Source organism: Carica papaya, chromosome 1 (genome assembly GCF_054855325.1).
Source record: "Carica papaya isolate Zhongbai chromosome 1, ASM5485532v1, whole genome shotgun sequence".
NCBI classification, from domain to species: Eukaryota; Viridiplantae; Streptophyta; class Magnoliopsida; order Brassicales; family Caricaceae; genus Carica; species Carica papaya.
Window position 1 is genome coordinate 2,235,282 of NC_142309.1, and position 19,312 is coordinate 2,254,593.

Sequence of the window (19,312 nt, forward strand, 5' to 3'; positions counted from 1 at the left end):
GAACGTGCTTCCCCACCTAACCACGAATATATAATTTTTTATTATCAAAAAAATCCAATTATATTGTTTTAACACATTGTCTTATCCCAAATAATAAAATTAAAAAAAATAATTAATTATCATAAAATATTTTTTTATTTAAAAATATAATAAATTCGTTTAAATTTAAATCTTATTAAATCAAATATTTTGAATTGATGACCGATACAATTTATGATATGTTCATAAAATAAATAATTTATAATTTTTAAATAAAATACAAAAATCTTTACTGTATTATTAATTATATAAATGTTAACATGTCCCATTTCTTTACACCCATTTATCAGTTGTCAATAATCATACATCACAGAAATTACTGGGATAAATCAGAGCCGTTGATCAGAGAGCGCAGGCAATCCATGATGAGCTGGCAGAGCACAGGATAGACACCCCTCATAGTGGTTATGCAGAGCACATGGTGAGATGAATGAGAGTAAGGAGTCAAAAAAACAAAGAACAAAAGAAATGTAAAGAAAATGACAAAATAACGAGTCACGGAGTCACCCACCGTCTTATTCTCATTAATCAAAATTACATTTTTACCCTTATAATTTTTTTTTGTAATATTTTTAAATTACAGAAAAAACATATATATACATATATAATATATTTAAATTACCGTAAAAAAACCCACATGAGCACAATTTTTTGTCACCAAACAGGCCCCCTGCCACTCCAAAAGCTGCAAAATAACCCTCTGTATCTCACTCTGTGTGTGTGTGTGTGTGTGTGTGTGTATAGATACATATACATGAATATAATATAAGAGAGAGAGGGTATATGATAGAGTGGCAAGTGGGTTTTTGTTGTTTTCTTGGACTACCCATTATGTCTTCTTCTTCTTCTTCTTCTTCTTCTTCTTCTTCCTCCATTTTCAGTCTCAGTAAGTTGCAGTTGCAGGTTTTGGTGTTGGCTGTCTGGGTGGTGAGTGGTGCTGTGCGCATAGCAAATGGAGGGAGTGCTGTGAAGGTGGGAAATATTTCAAAGGTGGAAGATGCAGAGAATTTCCATATTTACTATGGCCAGACCTTCAAGGTCATCAAGAACGCCATTGATGGCAAAAGTTACCTTCTTATCCAGGTACCATATATATATATATATATATAATATGTACTCTTCTTCCTAAACTCATCTCTAAATATTCCTATGTATACATACATTCATGTGTGTGTTTATAATTTATCAAACATTACATATCAAAATAATTATATGGTTTGGACATTAAGGATAATTCAAGGATGGCAGCAAGAACAAAATATTGCACTGCAAGGATTAAATCATTTGTCATCCCTTTGTCCAACTATTCTGTTGATACTGATTTATTTCCAGGTATTTATTTATTGCCTTAATTAATAAGTTAATCACCTTAATAATCAGTAATTATACTAATTAATTAGTTAGTTAGTTAATTACCCATTTTTCCTAACTTTGATTTAATTAATATTTTATCTAACCTTTACTTTTTCTTCTTCCCTTGTCCTGTTACTTTCTGGGGAGTGGAATTGCAGTTTCATTCTTTGAGGTTAGAATTTCTGGAATTTCTTTTAAATTTAATTGCAATTTTTTTTTTTTTTTTTCCTTGCAAATTTCTGGTATAATTCAGGAGATAAATTGGATTGTTAAAAGAAATTTGTTAATAATATTTAAATAACTCAAAATAATTAACTAATTATTTATTTATTTAAAATCATTCTTTTTAAAAAACATTTAAATATAATTTAACTTAATTTTTTATTTAAAAAAAATTATAAATTATGAAACGAATAAAAAATATTAAGAATCAAAATATAACAAGTATCAAAAAAAATTTGATAATTTAACCTAATAATTATAATATATATATATATATATGTATATTGTAGTGAGTATTTACAATAATTATGTATGAAACAAATTTGTTCAGCTGCTAGGATTATTAGGAAGCATGAAGGGGATGACATCAAGTTCAGTGGCATCAGAATGTGTATTGAAACTATACGAAGAAGGAGAAATATCCATCATCAACAAGACTCAACCACAGCAATTCTCCCAATTTGCAGCTCATTTCGTCACCGACACCGATCAGATGCAAGCTTGTAACTTTGCTAATTTCGTTCCTTTCGGAGAATCCACGCCTCTTCAGGTAAACTCAAAAATATAATTTATTTATCTTGTGATTCAAACATTAGTCGAACTTATTATCTCGTAGACGTAGAATAATCGAAACGAATCAAACGACATATTTATCTACCAAGTTGGTTGATCGGTTCGACTAATATCTAAACCGCTAAATAACAAATAAACGAGGAAATGATAGTAAGGTTTTGAAATCGGGTTGAAACTGAAACAACTTGTTCTTATTATATAGCAAGCAGAGTGGATAAAATTCTTGGGAGCTTTCACAAATCTTGAAGCCAGAGCCAATCAAGTTTATGATGCAGTGAGTAATTAGACTTAAAAAAGTAATTAACCCAACATTAATTAAGTAGTTAAAACATTTAATTATTATATAATTTTGCAGGTTAAACAGAATTACTTGTGTTTGGCACAAGTAGCTGCTAAGAAGACAAAATCCTTTAAACCCATTGTAGCATGGATGGAGTTTTATGATGTGAGTACACCATTATATTATAATTATAATAATCTAAATTATTTTATTTGCAATTAAAAAATATTAATTATAATATGTTTGGTTTCAAAATAAATTAATTTTATTTTAATTTTACAGGGTATGTGGTCTTTTACCAAAGAAACTTACAAGTTGAAGGTAATAAGATTAATTAATTTTGAATTTAATTTAATTTATTATATATATAAGTTTTTTAAAAAAAAAATTAAAGTAATTTAAAATTAAGATATTAAATTTTTTTTTTTTTCTTTTAATTTTTGAACTTGAAAAAAGTATGTGGAAGATGCTGGTGGAGAAAACATCGATGCATCCATCAACAAAATCACTTACAATGTCTCTAATCCAGACGATTTGGATTCATTACATGCCATTCTCTGTGTAAGTCCTTACATATATATATATATATATACATACTACAATTATATACGTACCAAATTATAATTAATTAAATTTATTATATTTATAAATAAAAAAATATTTTATGACGATTAAATTTTTTAATTAGAATAATCATAACGAGTTAAGTATATATTTTTAATTAAAAAATAAAATAATATTTTTATATGAATTAATTATTAACATAAATAATTTTTTAAAATTAATTATTAAAATTTTTATTTTTTATTTTATTATAAATTAGACGGTGGATGTAGTAATTGATGGAACATACACTTCTGAACCTGGTGAGTACTCTCAGTCAACCTTCCTCCAAAACATAAACGTTGAAGATCACTCGTGTTTTGAATTTATAACAAATCAAAGCTTATGGCGATTTGATAAGAGAATTCAAAATCGAACTACTCTCGGTAAGAAATTTAATATTTTTATTTCTTATTTCTTGTTTTTAATCAAATTTTATTCTCGAATATATAATTCTTCGCTCATTGTAATTTTATTCATTTTGTAAATGCTAAGATTGGCTCGACGGAGCGATCTCTCAACCACAATTGGTTCTGGCCGATCTTATCGAAGCTTTATTTCCCTCCAGAAATTATACCACGTTTTATTTCAGGAATATTGCAAAGGTAGACATATATTTTTTTTAATTTAAATTTTTATTTTTTAATAAATAAGATTTATGGGTTTATTGAAATTACTAATTTAATATATATATATATATATATATATGTAGGGGGAAGAAGTGATAAATATTGCTTCTAATATGTGCAATAGAGAAAGTTCTGCCACGATGGAGCCTGTGATTCTGCCATGTTGATTATATATTATTGGGTTAGATTTATTTATTTATTTTTTTCATTTTAAAAAATCTCCTTAATATTTTGAAAATTTTATTAATTTGTAATGATGGTGAAATTAATTTCAGAATCATTCATTATTTTAATTTTGTTAGGTTTTTTAATACTTATGATTTTATCATTTACTTCTAGATTGAATTTGATTAGAAATTAATTTTATAAAATATGAGTAAATACAATGAGATAATTTTTTTATTGTAAATAAATTTTATACTTAATTCAAATTAGATATTTAAATAATTTTTTATACAAATTAAAATATATATGAACTCTTGTAGAATTAATTATATATTAAATTCAAAATGGTCCAATTGTACGTATCACACGATCGTAAAATTCAATTCGAAATTCGAGCGCCGAGGATCAGGTTGGGGTGACACGTGTCAACAACCCATTAGCTTATCTATGACGGCATTTTGCACATCCGAACTACCTAATCATTACCCGTTCCAAAGAAACCGGTAGTTACCCTCCTGCCATCAAACACACCGAGATGCCCGGTTCTGAATCGTTTTTTCTCTACCACCAAAATGAAATCTTTTTCTGAAACAGATAATAAGTTCCCCAAAAATGGAAAAAGAATGTATTAAAAAATAGAAAAAAAAAAAAAGAAAAGAAAAGGAATTGGAATGTTGAGTTAATTTTGAAATTCTCTAGAATTTGAAGTCTTAAAAAATTAATCTTGTCGCTATATTCTCTTTCTCGCTGGAGGAGGGTGTAGTGGTGATTGAGATGAACTCCAAAGGAGCGATCAGCTCTGATGGGACATCCAATTCTTCATCTTCTTCCGCCAAGAAAAATTCCAAGAAACCCAGATGTCAGTTTTTCTTACTCGTTATATGATGATTCAGATTATTTGGAATCATTTGCTTTAATTGTGTTTCAGACCTTTTCTGGTTAACAATCAATTGCCATTTTGATTGAATCTGTTTGGAGATAGATGTGATCATACTTTTTTTGCAGAATTTTCGTCTTCTTTACGTTAAATTTCAATGATTTTCACATGGGTTTGATTTGTGGGTTTTGTTATGTTGAATTTCAATAATTTCCAACATGGGTTTCATGGGTTTTGAATCGATTCATTGTCTTCATAAAATTATTGCAATTAGGAATAATGTGTGAATTTGGATTAGCAATGGGGAAGGGTTTGCTGGATTTAGATGTTCTTCTTCAAGCATTTTCTTTGTGTATGAATTATAATATTTTCCTTTTATGATGATAGAAAGTTTGTGATTTGGCGCAGAAAAAGCAGAATACTCTATATAGCATTAGAAAAAGTACCAACATAATACGAATTCAGGAATACGAATACGGAATAGTAACAACAACATACTAAGACGAGGGTGAAGTAGTAGCTAATCACTAATAAAAGAAGAGGGAAGAGAAGATAAAAAAAAGTGAGAGTTTCAGGCAAGATTCGTAATGTTTGCTTTCCAACTCGCTTGATTGAATTTCTTGGCTGCAGATTCTAGGTTTACCCAGCAAGAGCTTCCTGCTTGTAAACCAATTCTAACGCCAGGACTGGTAAATTCCTGCTTTATATTCTTGAATTTTGCTTATGTCCTTTCAACTTCTTTTTGGTTTGATTCCCTTCTAATTGTCTGCATCAATTTCCTCTTATCAATATGTTTAATGGGTTTTAGGTCATTTCGGCTTTCATGGTCGTTGGCTTTGTCTTCATCCCAATTGGCCTCATATCGTTGTTTGCATCAGAGAAGGTACCATGATGATTATATTAACATCCCATGAGAATTTTCTACTTAGAAAGTTATTTGATACTCAATAAGAACATGTTGGCTATGTTCGGTTTAATTTCTAGTCTGCGGCGGTTTTGAGTTAATAAATGAAATGTTCTTGATTTGTGGAATTTGATTATAGTTTCATATTCATTTCAGAATCAGTTCAATTGCTTGAATCTTGAATTCCTTCAAGATGAATTTCTGATTCATGTTTTAGTAGAATAGAAAGTTCACATACCCATCTATTGAGAATAGAACTAAAATTTTACTATACTCATTCCTGTCTTACCTCATTTCTACTGTATCTATATGTAAATATATATATATATATATATATCATAAAAGTAACATCTTTAAACCAATTAGGTGGTGGAAATCGTGGATCGGTACGATGAAGCATGCGTTCCTCCTACTCACTCCAAAGATATGGTTGAATACATCCAAAACGGTGACATAGACAAGACCTGTACCCGTAGTTTGATTGTGAGTTCAATCCCTTGTTTATAGCTGGATATGATATTTTTAATGTGTTGGAAAAACTTTGGAATTTCTCTTATTTCTTGTCGTTCTTTTGTATGCCAGGGTAACATTTTTCTTTTTCTAAGGTGTATTAATTCCATAATTTTCAGGTCCCAAGACAAATGAAAAGTCCTGTGTTTATCTACTATCAACTTGACAATTTCTACCAAAATCATCGACGGTATGTAGGGATATCTTTGTTTATCGATGATATGATTTCTGTATATTTTGTTGGGCCATGTGAGATCAATTTGATTTGCCTTTAAGAAGAGTTTATACATTGCAAGATTCATTTGGAGATTTCAATCTGTGTTACTTCCAAATCCTGTGTTGTTTGAGAAATTTTGCTTCAGAAGATCAATTTTCTGGTAGTCTTTTTCTTTCCATTTACTTTAATCTGTAATTTAACATGTGAAGAATTCTTGCAGATACGTTAAGAATCGAAGTGACAAGCAGTTACGAAGCAAGGCAGAGGAAGCAAACACGGAACAGTGTAAACCTGAAGACAGTGATGGTGGTTCCCCAATTGTTCCTTGTGGCCTAATTGCTTGGAGTTTGTTCAACGACACATACGGGTTCTCGATAAACGATAAGGCACTAGAAGTCAACAAAAAGAACATAGCATGGGCAAGTGACAAAAAGCACAAATTCGGGTCTGATGTCTTTCCTAAAAATTTCCAAACTGGAGGTCTCACCGGAGGTGGAAAACTTAATTCTAGCATACCTGTAAGATTATTTTAACTTCTGTTAATGCTTGTTATGGTTCAATAAGTTTCTCCTTTAAATTTCCTTTTTGCGTATCAATTTATTTTTTTGACTCTCATCACTGATTTCGTATAACAGTTGAGTGAACAAGAAGATTTAATTGTTTGGATGCGGACAGCTGCACTGCCAAAGTTCAGAAAACTTTATGGGAGAATTGAGAAGGACCTTCATGCTAACGATAAGCTTGAAATCGTGATACATAATAATTACAACACGTATAGTTTTGGAGGCAAAAAAACACTTGTTCTCTCAACCACGACTTGGATAGGTGGAAAAAATGATTTTCTGGGTGTAGCGTATCTGACAATTGGAGGTCTATGCTTGTTCTTGGCAACATGCTTCATACTGGTGTATGTTGTGAAGCCAAGGTGAGCAGATTTTGAGGTTCTAACTGATTAGTGCTAGAATTCACTAAACGAAGATAGGTCTCATCTCCATTTCTACCATCAAGAAATCTTTTTCAAGACTATTTAAACGATGACATTGGGATATATGCTTGTTATCTGCAATGTGTTTAAGATAGCTTTTTGTTTTGTTTACAGGCCACTTGGGGATCCATCCTACTTGTCTTGGAACAGAAATCCACCGGGAAATCAAAATTAGGACGGTTTTGTACAAATGTTCCAGTCAACTCGACAGTTTATTGAGCAAACTTTTCGTCATCTCTCTTGGATGCAAATTTACATCAGAAGTTGATGCTTGCTTTTGTCTTCAAAGGTCCAACTTAGTACCTTTTTCTTTTTTCTCTTTTACATATTTTTTGGCAAGAAATATCTTCCCAATTATGATTTCTTAGGCTGAGTTTTGATATTTCCTTTTTTTCCCTTTAATTTTGGAATCATGATAGTATACACAGTCTATTTAGATGATCAAATGCTTACGAGAAATATAAAATTTAGTTTCTATAACAATCCAAGTATTCCTTGTTCTATCTTCCTGAATCCCAGTTTCTTAAAGCTCATTGTTCTGCTTTACAGTGTGCTAATGTTGCCTGAGAATGATGTTATATTAACTGATATTGATTCTGGAATCCTGAAAGAAGTGCTCAATTTCCATTAATGGCAGTATTGATGGATGGGATGATCCTTGAAGGAAAGAACATGTACCACAAATGGCATGCTTTATTATATACAAGTTTAGTCTCACATATTGAAGAATGGTTGATCTGTATCATATTATGTTGATATATTTATTTGAAAAACAATTACTTGATGAAGTTGGGAACTGAATCTCGGAGTAAGCCTGGGAATAGATGCGGCAGTCAGGCAGTTTGAATTGCGTGAGAGGTATCATGTTGTAGAAGTTTTAAGCACCAAATAACCTGGATAGTATAAATCAGATGTTACGAATAGGTTGTGCTAGATGGGTTTATGCAGAATCTGTGATATAAGCAAACCGAAATTGTTGTTCTACCTCTGCAATTTTGACTGGGTACGTCTTCCACTGCACAGGAGAAATTATATGTGAGCTAGAATTAGAATTGAAGAAAATGAATAGAAACTGAACCAATTATGAGTTTAATATAACATTTCTTTATTTCAAATTATGTAACTCTTAATAATTCAAACTCAGATTATATGGAGTAATTGGCCTGAGACCCTTGTGTAGAGAACTAACTAACATACCTTAATGTTGGTTGTGGCTTCGGAGGAGGAGGTGGTGGTAGTGGTACTGGTTGAACTTCATCCCGAGCAATTGGTACATTCTTTACCTATAAGGAAATATATCGGAAGTAAGCATAACCCAAAATTCGATTTAGAATGTGTATTTTTGCAAAAACGAATTGTAGAACAACAATATACCAGTTTTCTGAATTGTAGACTATAGAATGATTGGATGTATCTTTGCTTTGCTTGTTTTTGGGTCTTATTCAATTGCCTCCAAAATGTATAGATACAGCCCATATTGAGCACCTTGTTGGCATATATCTTCCAAGTGTAGCTGCAAAACAGGGCAAAAATACACATTTTATATAATGAATCAGTTGGGTATTTCAACTAGAGTTTGACCTGTGAAATTACCATTCGTTGATACGTGTAAGACCTTCTGTAGAAAACTTGTTCCAGTATCCTACATCCGCTTTGCACTTCTCGAAGAAATCTGCGATTTTGTTACTTGATTCATCGCCATTGTTCGGATCAATATGGAAACCAGAGATGCCATCAACAACTATTTCTGCTGGACCTCCCTGATTAGTTGCAAAAGTTGGTAATCCACAGTTCATTGCTTCTATGATTGTAAGACCAAATGCTTCATACAATGCAGGCTGTACAAAAGCTCCTTTGGTATCAGCAATACATCGGTAGATTTCTCCATTACGCTGCCTATCAGTTTGAGCTGCTATCCATCTAATCTGACCCTTTAGTTGATATTTCTCTATCAGGAAATGCATCTTCTTGATTTCAGCCATTTCTTCTCTGTCTTTTGATTTAGATGGATCGAAAAAGGCTCCAACTATAACAAGATTAACCAAACTTCTTAGCCTTTTGTTCTTTCCGAACCACTCGGTTAATCCAGTTAGGTTTTTCACAACATCGAGCCTTGCCATTGAGAATATAATCGGCTTCTTTTTGTCTGCCAGATATCCACTGTTTTCGACAACATTGAAAAGATGTTATCAGTTGTTCTTAGCTGTTCAATATAAGATCATGTGCTAATTCTATTCTTCAAACTTACATATGTTCGTCATTGTCTTCTTTACTATACAGGAGTTCTTCAATGGCAGGGTGGAACGATGTGAGACGTCTCTGCTTCTCGAAATAAGGGAAGTAAATAGATTGGTCAGCACCCGGAGAAGCAATATTGAATTTAGGATCGAAAACATTGATGCCCGAAACAACTCTGCACAGCCCGGGAAGGCTAAACGCAACATGACTTTCGTATTGTCCAGGCTTCTGTTTGCTGCAAAAACAAATACATATAACCCGAAAGAATGAGTATGTTTATCATAGGTAACAACTATATACATGAAGAAATAGAATCCATTCTGATACTACGTTAAATTCTAATCTAAAACTATATGGTTATCGTTAGAATTACTCGATAGATGCAAGTCAAAAAAGATTTTGAACTTCTAACCTTCCAACGATTTCCTGGTATGTGCTTGTAATGATAAAGTCGGTGGCATTCATGGATATCGTATCAGCTAAGAACTGGCAAGAGAAGTGGTATTTAGGATCAAGTTCCTTCCATTTGATGTCTGAATCTTCATACTTTGTCTTCTCCAAAGCATGAGCAATTGTTGCCTAATTGTAAATATACATATATATAATATTAGCAAAAGGGTTAGGACAACATGAGAAGTTATAGTAATTGATTATGAAAGTACGATACCTGAGTTATGCCAAGTTTACTGGCCATAAGAGAAGCCACTAAATTCCCATCTGTATAGTTCCCAATTATAAGATCTGGTTTTCCTTCCAAAACATCCAAGATCTTGGTTGTAGCATCCTAGTTACGATTGATATATATATATGTATATACGGACAAAAGTTTTAGTAGGAAGATACCCGTATCTTGGAATAAAGCATGTAAAAGTTAATCTAATGGAAATAGAGTTCTATAATAAGAGAGTAATAGGTCGATATTCTTTTGAAAGAGATTTATTAGATACCTGTGCAAACCTCTCAAGATAGGGATAGATGTCGAAACGGGAAACCCATCTGCGTAGGACTCCATTTTCGGTCTTGAAGGGTATCCTAAGGATGTTAGAATATTTGGTTCCGGTGACTGCTTCGAACTCTTGGTTACACTTTGTTCCTTTAGCATCAGGAATTAGTCTTGTTACCTAAATTGTAGGGAAGAGCTTAGTAATTACACTCGAAGATCATTTCGTGTTTTGGTTAGAAAATGATTAATACTGGCATATACAAGAAACTTACCACAAGAATTTGAGGCTTCACGTTCAGTCCCCGAGACTTAATTCTCAATACCAATTCCTCTTCCATGGCCTTCACTTGATCCAAAATGTAAACAACCTGTTTTGGGTATTACCCAGAGATCAAATAACTCAATAATATATATCTGTATATATATAAGCGGATCCTATCATGTGCAAGTTAAGCTTCAAACATGGATTCATGTATGAACCGATCATACAAAATTTTAACTTTCAACAAATACGTAGCTGGTTGGGATTGAAAAGTTACTGAGAAAATTGAAAGATAGGTTAACCTGTCCGCCAGTGTCTGGCAAGCCAAGGACATCTGATTGCCCAAAGTAACCATGAGGAGAGAAAATCACCACACTGAAAATCAGTGGAAGTTTACTCAAGAAATTTTTCATGTTCATCGGATCCGGTGCTTGTAGGGTTTCGGATAATGATCTCATTGTCTCCTTCACTCTTTCCGCAGTATCCCCCCATCCCTTCTCAAATCCCCACTCCTTCAACCTTCAATAACAAGATCAAATAAATCAGATATTACTTAATTAAACCCCAGATGGGATTAGGATATGACCATAGATATATTTAAGTAGGTGTAAGTACTTGCCTGAGTTCAAATTCTTGAAATGGGGTGTTCTTGGGAAGTCCTGAGAGGTAAACATCAGCAAATAAAAGAGCCATCTGAAGCTTTGCAGCTGTATCAAGTGTCTCATTTATCATAAGCTTCTGTTAAGTTAAGAACAAGTCAAAATCAGAAATGGTGTTTGATTTCGTAATAACTTGAATACACATACATATATCTATATAAGAAAATTTCTTCTTCTAGCTCCATACTTCTCCTTGATGATCCAATGACAGTAGATAATCAACAAGTGGCTGTGCATTCTCCAAGCCTCCACTTAGCTTTGCAGTTACGAACTTGGAAATGAAACTGAATCCATCTCCAATGGAGGAAGATATAGTCAAGCGAGGCATTGAGAAGTCAAATGCTCCAAAATCAACTTCCAATGAATTTTCATCTTTTGCCCTTTTAACATCAAAACACAAAGTATGGTCTATCAAAACTCTAAATTAAAAGTATATACGATCAAATTCTAATCCATAAACATACTATATATAAAGTGATCCAATAGACATGTACCCTTCACGTAAAGGGTATTAACTTCCAGCACATAATAATCCGGTGATAGATAAAATATGATCCTATATATATACACGTATATATACCCCTCACGAGGAGACGATCTGGGTTTAACATCTTTTTTTAGATATTCAAGAACATCCTTTGATTATCGAAAAATATTAGTCATAACTTTTACATGAATAAACAGTTTTCAAAGAAACATTCGATTAATCAATGTATGTATGTACCAGTTTTCATCAATGATCTTCTCTTTGAGTTTCAAGTAGTCTGTAATTGTCAATGGCTCTACAGACAGATCATTGGAGTTAATATTAACATATTCCCAGTACCCTGGATTTGCTCTAATGGCAAAACCCACGTGAGGAGGAACAACAACAGCTTCCTACAAATTTACACCACTAAATTATTACTCTCTGAAAAATAATACAAGAATCCATCATGTATTTCAATTTCTTCTTTAAGAAATAATATTTTAAAGTATTCAGAAAGAGAATTTATAGAATTTAAACCTGAGTCAAGCACAAGATCTTGCCAATATCACCATCCAAGACACGGTTCCTCTCTTCTTCCTCCTCTATCACCATGTTCATTTCCTCCATTAATTGATGAAGCTTCATCAACCTTTTCCCACTTCCTGTGTACTTTGCAAAACACCTCTTCACATAATATCGACTCTGCCTTAGCGTCTCCGGCATACTTTCTGAAATAGACTCTGATCTCCTCAAACTCGGTGCAGATGCCATCGATGATTCTGAAATTTCACGCACACCCAATACAAGAAAAGAAGAGGGGTCAATATGTTAAGTCTGCTTTAGTTTTTTTATACAATGTGGACAGAGTTTGTGCAATTTATAGAGGCCTGGAGGTCTGATATATGCATGGTTAATAATATATTGTTTGGTTTGAAGTGATTTGTGAATAGATGATTCGGAGGGGGTGGTGCTTTTTTTTTTCTCTCTCTCTCTCTCTCTAGAAATGTAAGAAGAGGACAAAGAACATTCTTAATACAAATGAAAAAGCAAAGAATTTGTTTTACTTTTAAAATCTAAAAACATAATTGGTACAAAGAGATTCTTTTTTTTTAATTATATAATTTAATTAATAATTTTTATAAGATAATATATTTAAATATTTAATCTTTTTAAATTAAAATTTATTATATACACAATTTCGTAATAAAAATATATAAAACGAATAATTAATCGTGAAGTAGCAACCATATAATTAAGAACACGATACCAATGTCTCGTAATTTTTATTTTAACTATTAATTTTTTTTTTGTGTTTGGAAAAAGCAATTATCATTTCTTGAATCAGACAAAGAAAACTAATGTGATTTTTTGTTATTTATGTGTCTATATACAAATATATATGTATGTATATACTATATACACAAGTGTGGGGAATCAAATATTCTTTCCTTTTGGTAAGGGTAATTGGAAAAGAATGAGAAAATTATAAGATAAATTAGGCATGTTCATCGTAACGGCAACTTTCTCTTTTTATTTTTACGTGTTTTCTGCCAAATTACTTAAATTAAAATATTAATTTAATCTTACTTCGATAGCAAAATAATAGTTATAAGTGTTTCGTTTTTTTTAATCTAATTAATTATAACGAGTTAAAAATATAATTTAATATAAACTAGTTCGATTTTAATTTCTCGTTTTGAAAAAGTAGAATTAGTGAATAATTGATTTTTTAATTAAAAAAAATTAATGTATTGTACTTTGTCTAATTACAAAAGATATATATTTATATTATATATATATATATATATGCAGAGCCACTGCCTAATTTTAAAATGAAATATACATTTCTTCTAACGACAAAATATAATGTAACTTTGAAAAAATAATATATATATATATATATATTTATTTTAAATAGCAATTTAGAGAACAAAAAAGGACTTATTAAAATAAGCCCATATTTTGGATTATATAAACTGGGCCAAACAAGGCCCAACTTTATAGGATTATAAGGCCACTTGGGCTTATAATATTAATTTATCTGGCATTTAAAAAATAATTTAATTCAATGTATAATACATATCATAAAAATTAAATAGTATTTTCATGAATTAAAACGCAAAGGGGAAAAAAAAAAAAAGAAATAAAGAGCACAAATCCAGCGTACATCTGGCGCAACCTCAGCCGTTAATCGTCCGTGATTAATAAATAAATAAATAAAAGAAAAAAGAAAAGAAAAATCCAGCGTACACCTGACGCAACCTCAGCCGTAAAAGCAAAAAATGAAAAGAAAATTCGATAAATAAGCGAAGCTCTCCTCTGCGATTAGGGTTTTTGGGGGCGCTCGGCTTATAAATATCTTCCGTCTCGTATCTCTCTGCATAACCAGCCTCCAAGTCTTCTTTCCGGTACTTCTCTCGATATCAATTTCTTGTTTGTAGTTTCTCTCTTCCAATGTTTAGAGATTCGGAGTTAGGGTTTTGAGGGTTTTAAAGCGTCATATACTGATTACCTGCGCTCTCTATGAACAATGGGCGCTGTGTATGAGCTGACGCGATAGCGTCTTCCTTTCTGCAATTAGGGTTTAGGTATGGAGCGGCTTGGCCGTGTTCTTTTGCAGATTTGGATAAATCTCAAATTATTTTTTTTACTTTGTACTCTGTTCTGGTTTTAATTCAATTTTTTTTTTTATTCTTTTGCGAAACTAAAATTTTTCGAAGATGGATGTGATGATTATTTCCCCAGATGATCGACGCTGATATTACTGTGCGATTTTCTTCTCTTTATAAAGAGAATCCAAGCCAGAACTCTGATCCATCTTCGTACTGTTTCTAGAATTAAGTTCATTTGATTTAAAGATGTTTTTTTTGTTTTGGTTAATTGGTGTTAGGGTTTTTCTGTGTTCTCATTACGTTTTCTTGAAATTTTCGATGGGTGTTTGGAAATTGAAATGCTGAGCCTTTCCCCAGATGATCGAAGTTGATATCATCTTTGCATTTTGTTATTATCAATCTCTCTTTTGGGGTTGATTTCAAAGCCAGATCTCTGATCATTCCAGAATTCCCATAGAAAATTTTTGAAATAAAGATTCATTCTTATTCTAGTATTAAGTGGTTCGTGTCTGTTATCTTTGTTTTTTTCAGTTAGAAAATTTGTCTAAAATGGTGGAGATGGATATGATGATTATTTCCCCAGATGAACGACGCTGAATATAATGTGCGAATTATTCTCTTTTGAGAATCCAAGCCAGGACTCTGATCTATCTCTAACTTAAATTTTTTAGCCATTCTTCTATGAAAAAATTGTTTTTACACGAGTACTTGCAAGACTCTAATTGGTTTCTTTGGTATCAATTTGATGAACAATTTCCTTTGATCACAACTATCAGAATTTCATTGAAAGTTATTTCCTTAATTGAACTTATAGAAGATTGAGAGTTCAATCCAATTTGGTACCTTTTCCAAAATCGTCTATGTTCAGTTCCGTCCACGGGGTGTTTTGCTTTATCTGGGTAGTACATTTGTACTTTTTAGTTATTGTGTTGGATGTGAAAGCAGATTTCTTGTGTGTTGCTGTATTGACATGCAATTACATCAGTTGGCTGCCATCAAGTGAATAACTAGTGTGAAAGCAGAGTTCCCTTGATTCTTATGTTATTTGTCATCATGTCATATCTTGTGACGAATTCATTGTTGTAAATGGAGTTGATAGTCATTGGTTCATGAAATATGGTTGGAACTTGAACCCATATTTATTTCCAGCTTTATGTATATATGCATACTTGCAGAAGTTACTAGTCTTTCTGAATATTGTCATGTTATGTGACTAGTTTTTTTTTTCTGGGAAACAATGCAAGATCCAAGAATGCTACCTTCTGAAGATGTACCAAAATCAAAACCTCGGAAGAGGAGCTCAGCAACTCCTAAAGCTTCTAAAGCTTCTAATTTTCAAATACCCAGAAATGATATGCAAGATATACAACAGTTAAACGAGTCTACGGCAGTTAGAATGCCCAAAAAACCTACCAAGAAGAAAAATAAGAAAGAAGCTTCTCCTGTTTTCCAGCAAATGGAGAGATCAAATTCAGACTCATTGCCGGATTCTTCAACATCTGGAAATGAGTACCGGGCACTCAGGCGGAAGTATTTGTTGTTGGAGGAAGAAAGTTTTGGATTTGGGAAAGAGTTGAAAGATGTTGAAGATGATGTTGGAGCTCTTGAAAAGGAGAAGCTGGCACTTCTTGACCAACTAGTTGTATTAGAGGGTCTGGTGGATCCATCAGAGATTCAATCCCGTTAACTGTAAAGTTTTTTATTATCCAACTTACAGTTGTTTGTGAAAATACAGAACATAGTCTGGGAGTGTCGGATTCTCAACAGTTAATGTATCCAGATTATTAGGGTATAAATTGAGCTATTCAGCGCTCTTCTTTGATAATGGCATTCTTGCCAATACTAAGTAAAGATTTAGAGAGCCTGTCGAATCAGAGTATGATGGGTTAGTTATTGGTTCTTATTGAATTGTGTATTGTTGGATAGTCTATGTTTTTTGTTTTATAAATTTTATGTATGTTTTAAAAAAAAAATAATGATTTTTATGTATGTTTCGAATATATATATATATATATATTTTTTTAAAAAGGGCTTTTAGATTAATTTTTTTAAAAAAATTGTCTTTGATGACATATTTATTAATTTATATAATTTTATAATTTATTTATATTTTTATATATTTTAAAAAATTACTACCATTAGATTCTTTACAGATTTTTGTAGCTGGCTGATTTGCACTCCCTATCCTAAAAGCCTAAACCAGCCCTCACCACAAATCCCGCCAACTCTTCTCTTTACGCCGTTTTTTGCTGCCGGCGCCGGCACCGACACGGACACTGGACCTGAGATCGAGGTCATAACGACCAAGTGACAAGCTCATCTAATCGTGCGAGTATGTGATACGCTCTTGATTTAAATTCTATAATGCGATTTCCCGATCTCACCCCCATTTTTGTCTCCTACAACCAATAATCGTGTGTATACAGTTATATATGTATATATGTGCGTACAGGTCGATTCGAGTTGTTTTTCAAATTTTGTTATGGTGTTATCTAGAGTTTCTGATATTAATGCTTCGTTTTGATTTTTTGAGAGAGTTAGTGAAGTGAATTTTGGAATTTGATAGGTTATGTACCGGAATATTGGATTATGAAGAGATAAGGGGTGAATGGTGATTGGCAAGTGGGAGAATTTCAGGTTGTTGGTGTAAAATGAAGAATTTCTTCTTTTTTTTTTTATTTTTTGAACAAATAAAATTTCCCAAGTTTCAAAAATTTAAAGCCTGAATTCAATTATAAATTTACTTTTTTTGTTTGGAATGTGAAATATAAATCTGTACATGGGTTCCACCATTTTGCTCCCTGTAAAAGCCATTGCTTCCAAACATTACATTCCAGAGTTTTTGCAAGTTAATTGAGATCTGCTTTACAGTGTAGATGAACTTTATAGTGCTTCAAAGCTCATAGAAACTTTGATTTTTCTCTAATATTATGTCAGTTGTATCTTCATTAGCAGAAAATAACAGAAACCAAGAGAAGCAATGGCTGCAACCTTTGTTTTATCATCAATTAGTTCGAATTTAATCCATGTTGATTCCAGAAAAGGGAATCAAACATTGCCCAACTTATTTCTACACGTTAGACAAAGGATTGTATATCGATCTGCTGCAAAAAGAAATCAAATTGATCGTGTAAAACAGAAGAAAAATAGATTTTCTGTGCTTGCAGCAACTGAAGACTCGGCCAAGTCGAGAGAGTCTGAAGAAGCAATCCCTTCATGGGCAAGGCCTGACTCGGAGGAGCCTCCTCCTTGGGCTAGGGATGAAGCCAAGGCTTCGACATCAGAACAGGGCTTTGAATTTCCCTTCTATGTTTATTTACTCGCTTCGTCTGTGACTGCAATTGCTGCAGTATGCTTCTACCTTTTACTCTTTTTGCTCTTCTTGCGACTGCCAAAACAAGATGATTTACATGAACTTTATGACTGCAGGTAGGTTCTATATTTGAGTATGTCAACCAGAGGCCTGTTTTTGGGGTTTTGAGCTCCGACAGCATCTTCTATGCTCCATTGCTCGGATTCTTTGTCTTTACTGGTGTCCCTACCTCCGTAAGTTCCTCTCGTCTCCTGCAACTTTTGTAAGTTTTTTCTGATGTTGCTTTTGGTCTTGTGGGTATCCAGTAGTAGTCCCCATTATATATGGTTCCTGAATCAAGCAAGTCATGAATAACTAATGCCCCTGTTTGGTTTAAATCTATTCTCATTTGATTTTTTATTTTAATTGTTTAATATGTAAACTTTAGTTACAATTTATACGTTTGATTCATAACTAAACCAATTTTACTTGTATTTTTAATGTCAAACAGAAGACTTGTATCTTTATTTGTCAAGATAGAATTCACAAAAACAGCCTACTCCAATTAAATATAGAATTAACTTAGGATTAGAATATACTTTTCATTAAAATGGTCATCTTGTTTGTACTATATGCTTACTCCCATTCAATGTAATTGAAATTCCAACTAAGCGCAATTTAATGTTTAGGAAGGAAAAAAAAAACTCATATTGAACCTGTTTTATGTCAACTGCATATGTACAAACCTGAAAATTATTGAGTATGAAAAATTGTGATGGTTGATTTGTAACTCATCTTTAGCTAAGCTGACTTGTTTGCAGGCATTCCTGTGGTACAAATCCGTCCAAGTTGCTAACAAGGAAGCTGAGGAACAGGATAGAAGGGATGGCTATATGTAAAGTCAATCTCATCTTGACTTGCCCATCAAGGATTTTTTGTGTGGAATATGGGTTTAATTTTTCTTTCACTTGTTCATCCCTCACTAAGGTATAGTAACATACACAGTAAGGACGGCAATCAATATGAAACTAATACTCTCAAGAATCTCACTATAATTCAGGAGACTTTTCGGATTTGGTAGTTGATGTCTCCAACATATGATATAATAAATATCAATGGAGTATTTTTTGGAAGACCTGAACCCATTTGTTTGAAATATGGTTGTTGCTCATCATCTTCTGAAAGGAGTGTTGCCCAGGATCTGAGATTTTCAGGAGAACTAAGCTTTCTGCAAGTTCTGATGAGATTTTCAGTACAAAGATTGGATTGTCCAATTGTATGTTTGCTAATGAAAGGTCACTTCTTCCGTGAAACCTTATGCAGTCATGTATGTTTTAGTTAAGTGGCAAGCCAAGCAGGATTTCTTTTGTAGTTAGCAAAAATCGAAGATTTGGTATTCATCATATATTTTACCAAACGAATGAAGGTCAATAAATTTGACCTCTTTCTCTGATCAATTCCTCAATGCATTATTAGATCT

At 32.5% G+C, this 19,312-nt stretch overlaps 5 protein-coding genes and 3 non-coding genes across 15 annotated transcripts; 7 read left to right on the plus strand and 1 right to left on the minus strand.

Annotated features, from left to right (window-relative positions):
• Positions 1–700: 700 nt before the first annotated feature.
• Positions 701–5,567, plus strand: LOC110807290 (plant/protein). The gene is made up of 13 exons (XM_088213562.1): positions 701–1,122; positions 1,269–1,371; positions 1,551–1,564; positions 1,946–2,164; positions 2,390–2,461; positions 2,543–2,632; positions 2,750–2,788; positions 2,924–3,028; positions 3,291–3,456; positions 3,566–3,675; positions 3,783–3,880; positions 5,372–5,430; positions 5,550–5,567. Exons 1-11 carry the CDS (start codon positions 823–825, stop codon positions 3,864–3,866), a joined length of 1,302 nt encoding a protein of 433 aa, XP_088069688.1. The 5' UTR covers positions 701–822; the 3' UTR covers positions 3,867–3,880; positions 5,372–5,430; positions 5,550–5,567.
• Positions 4,371–9,931, plus strand: LOC110807263 (ALA-interacting subunit 3-like). 4 transcript variants are annotated; one of them, XR_015817130.1, is made up of 9 exons: positions 4,371–4,723; positions 5,372–5,430; positions 5,550–5,624; positions 6,012–6,128; positions 6,275–6,345; positions 6,593–6,890; positions 7,008–7,297; positions 7,472–7,646; positions 9,638–9,931. XR_015817130.1 is itself a non-coding variant. In XM_088213567.1 (8 exons), exons 1-8 carry the CDS (start codon positions 4,639–4,641, stop codon positions 7,530–7,532), a joined length of 1,056 nt encoding a protein of 351 aa, XP_088069693.1. In that variant the 5' UTR covers positions 4,371–4,638; the 3' UTR covers positions 7,533–7,840. The 4 variants fall into 4 exon arrangements, 1 of the variants encoding a protein (XP_088069693.1); XR_015817129.1 differs by lacking the exon at positions 9,638–9,931 and adding an exon at positions 7,907–8,145; XR_015817131.1 differs by lacking the exon at positions 9,638–9,931 and adding an exon at positions 7,995–8,145.
• SUS5 (sucrose synthase 5) lies at positions 7,963–12,861 on the minus strand. Its single transcript, XM_022032340.2, has 15 exons — positions 12,466–12,861; positions 12,184–12,338; positions 11,647–11,839; positions 11,420–11,538; positions 11,103–11,319; positions 10,811–10,906; positions 10,543–10,716; positions 10,263–10,379; positions 10,008–10,174; positions 9,606–9,830; positions 8,951–9,517; positions 8,732–8,870; positions 8,555–8,640; positions 8,343–8,372; positions 7,963–8,250 (listed from the first exon to the last, which is right to left on the minus strand). Exons 1-15 carry the CDS (start codon positions 12,697–12,699, stop codon positions 8,235–8,237), a joined length of 2,535 nt encoding a protein of 844 aa, XP_021888032.1. The 5' UTR covers positions 12,700–12,861; the 3' UTR covers positions 7,963–8,234.
• Positions 12,862–14,175: 1,314 nt separating this feature from the next.
• Positions 14,176–16,872, plus strand: LOC110807297 (uncharacterized). 3 transcript variants are annotated; one of them, XM_088213609.1, is made up of 2 exons: positions 14,176–14,336; positions 15,785–16,872. In XM_088213609.1, the coding sequence occupies exon 2, from the start codon at positions 15,793–15,795 to the stop codon at positions 16,225–16,227; it is 435 nt and encodes a 144-aa protein (XP_088069735.1). In that variant the 5' UTR covers positions 14,176–14,336; positions 15,785–15,792; the 3' UTR covers positions 16,228–16,872. The 3 variants fall into 3 exon arrangements, with proteins under 3 accessions (XP_088069735.1, XP_021888077.2, XP_088069740.1); XM_022032385.2 differs by having other exon boundaries at positions 14,200–14,336; positions 15,758–16,872; XM_088213614.1 differs by lacking the exon at positions 14,176–14,336 and adding an exon at positions 14,343–14,516.
• LOC148269077 (small nucleolar RNA Z103) lies at positions 14,649–14,746 on the plus strand. Its single transcript, XR_015815983.1, has one exon. It is a non-coding gene; the product is annotated as a small nucleolar RNA Z103 (small nucleolar RNA).
• Positions 14,873–14,982, plus strand: LOC148269078 (small nucleolar RNA Z103). Its single transcript, XR_015815986.1, has one exon. It is a non-coding gene; the product is annotated as a small nucleolar RNA Z103 (small nucleolar RNA).
• On the plus strand, positions 15,099–15,191 carry LOC148269079 (small nucleolar RNA Z103). The gene has a single exon (XR_015815985.1). It is a non-coding gene; the product is annotated as a small nucleolar RNA Z103 (small nucleolar RNA).
• LOC110807271 (uncharacterized) lies at positions 16,733–19,289 on the plus strand. 3 transcript variants are annotated; one of them, XM_022032353.2, is made up of 5 exons: positions 16,804–16,872; positions 17,107–17,177; positions 17,496–17,889; positions 17,970–18,086; positions 18,654–19,289. In XM_022032353.2, the coding sequence occupies exons 3-5, from the start codon at positions 17,521–17,523 to the stop codon at positions 18,729–18,731; spliced, it is 564 nt and encodes a 187-aa protein (XP_021888045.1). In that variant the 5' UTR covers positions 16,804–16,872; positions 17,107–17,177; positions 17,496–17,520; the 3' UTR covers positions 18,732–19,289. The 3 variants fall into 3 exon arrangements, with proteins under 3 accessions (XP_021888046.1, XP_021888044.1, XP_021888045.1); XM_022032354.2 differs by lacking the exon at positions 17,107–17,177 and having other exon boundaries at positions 16,733–16,872; positions 17,493–17,889; XM_022032352.2 differs by lacking the exon at positions 17,107–17,177 and having other exon boundaries at positions 16,733–16,872.
• Positions 19,290–19,312: the final 23 nt, after the last annotated feature.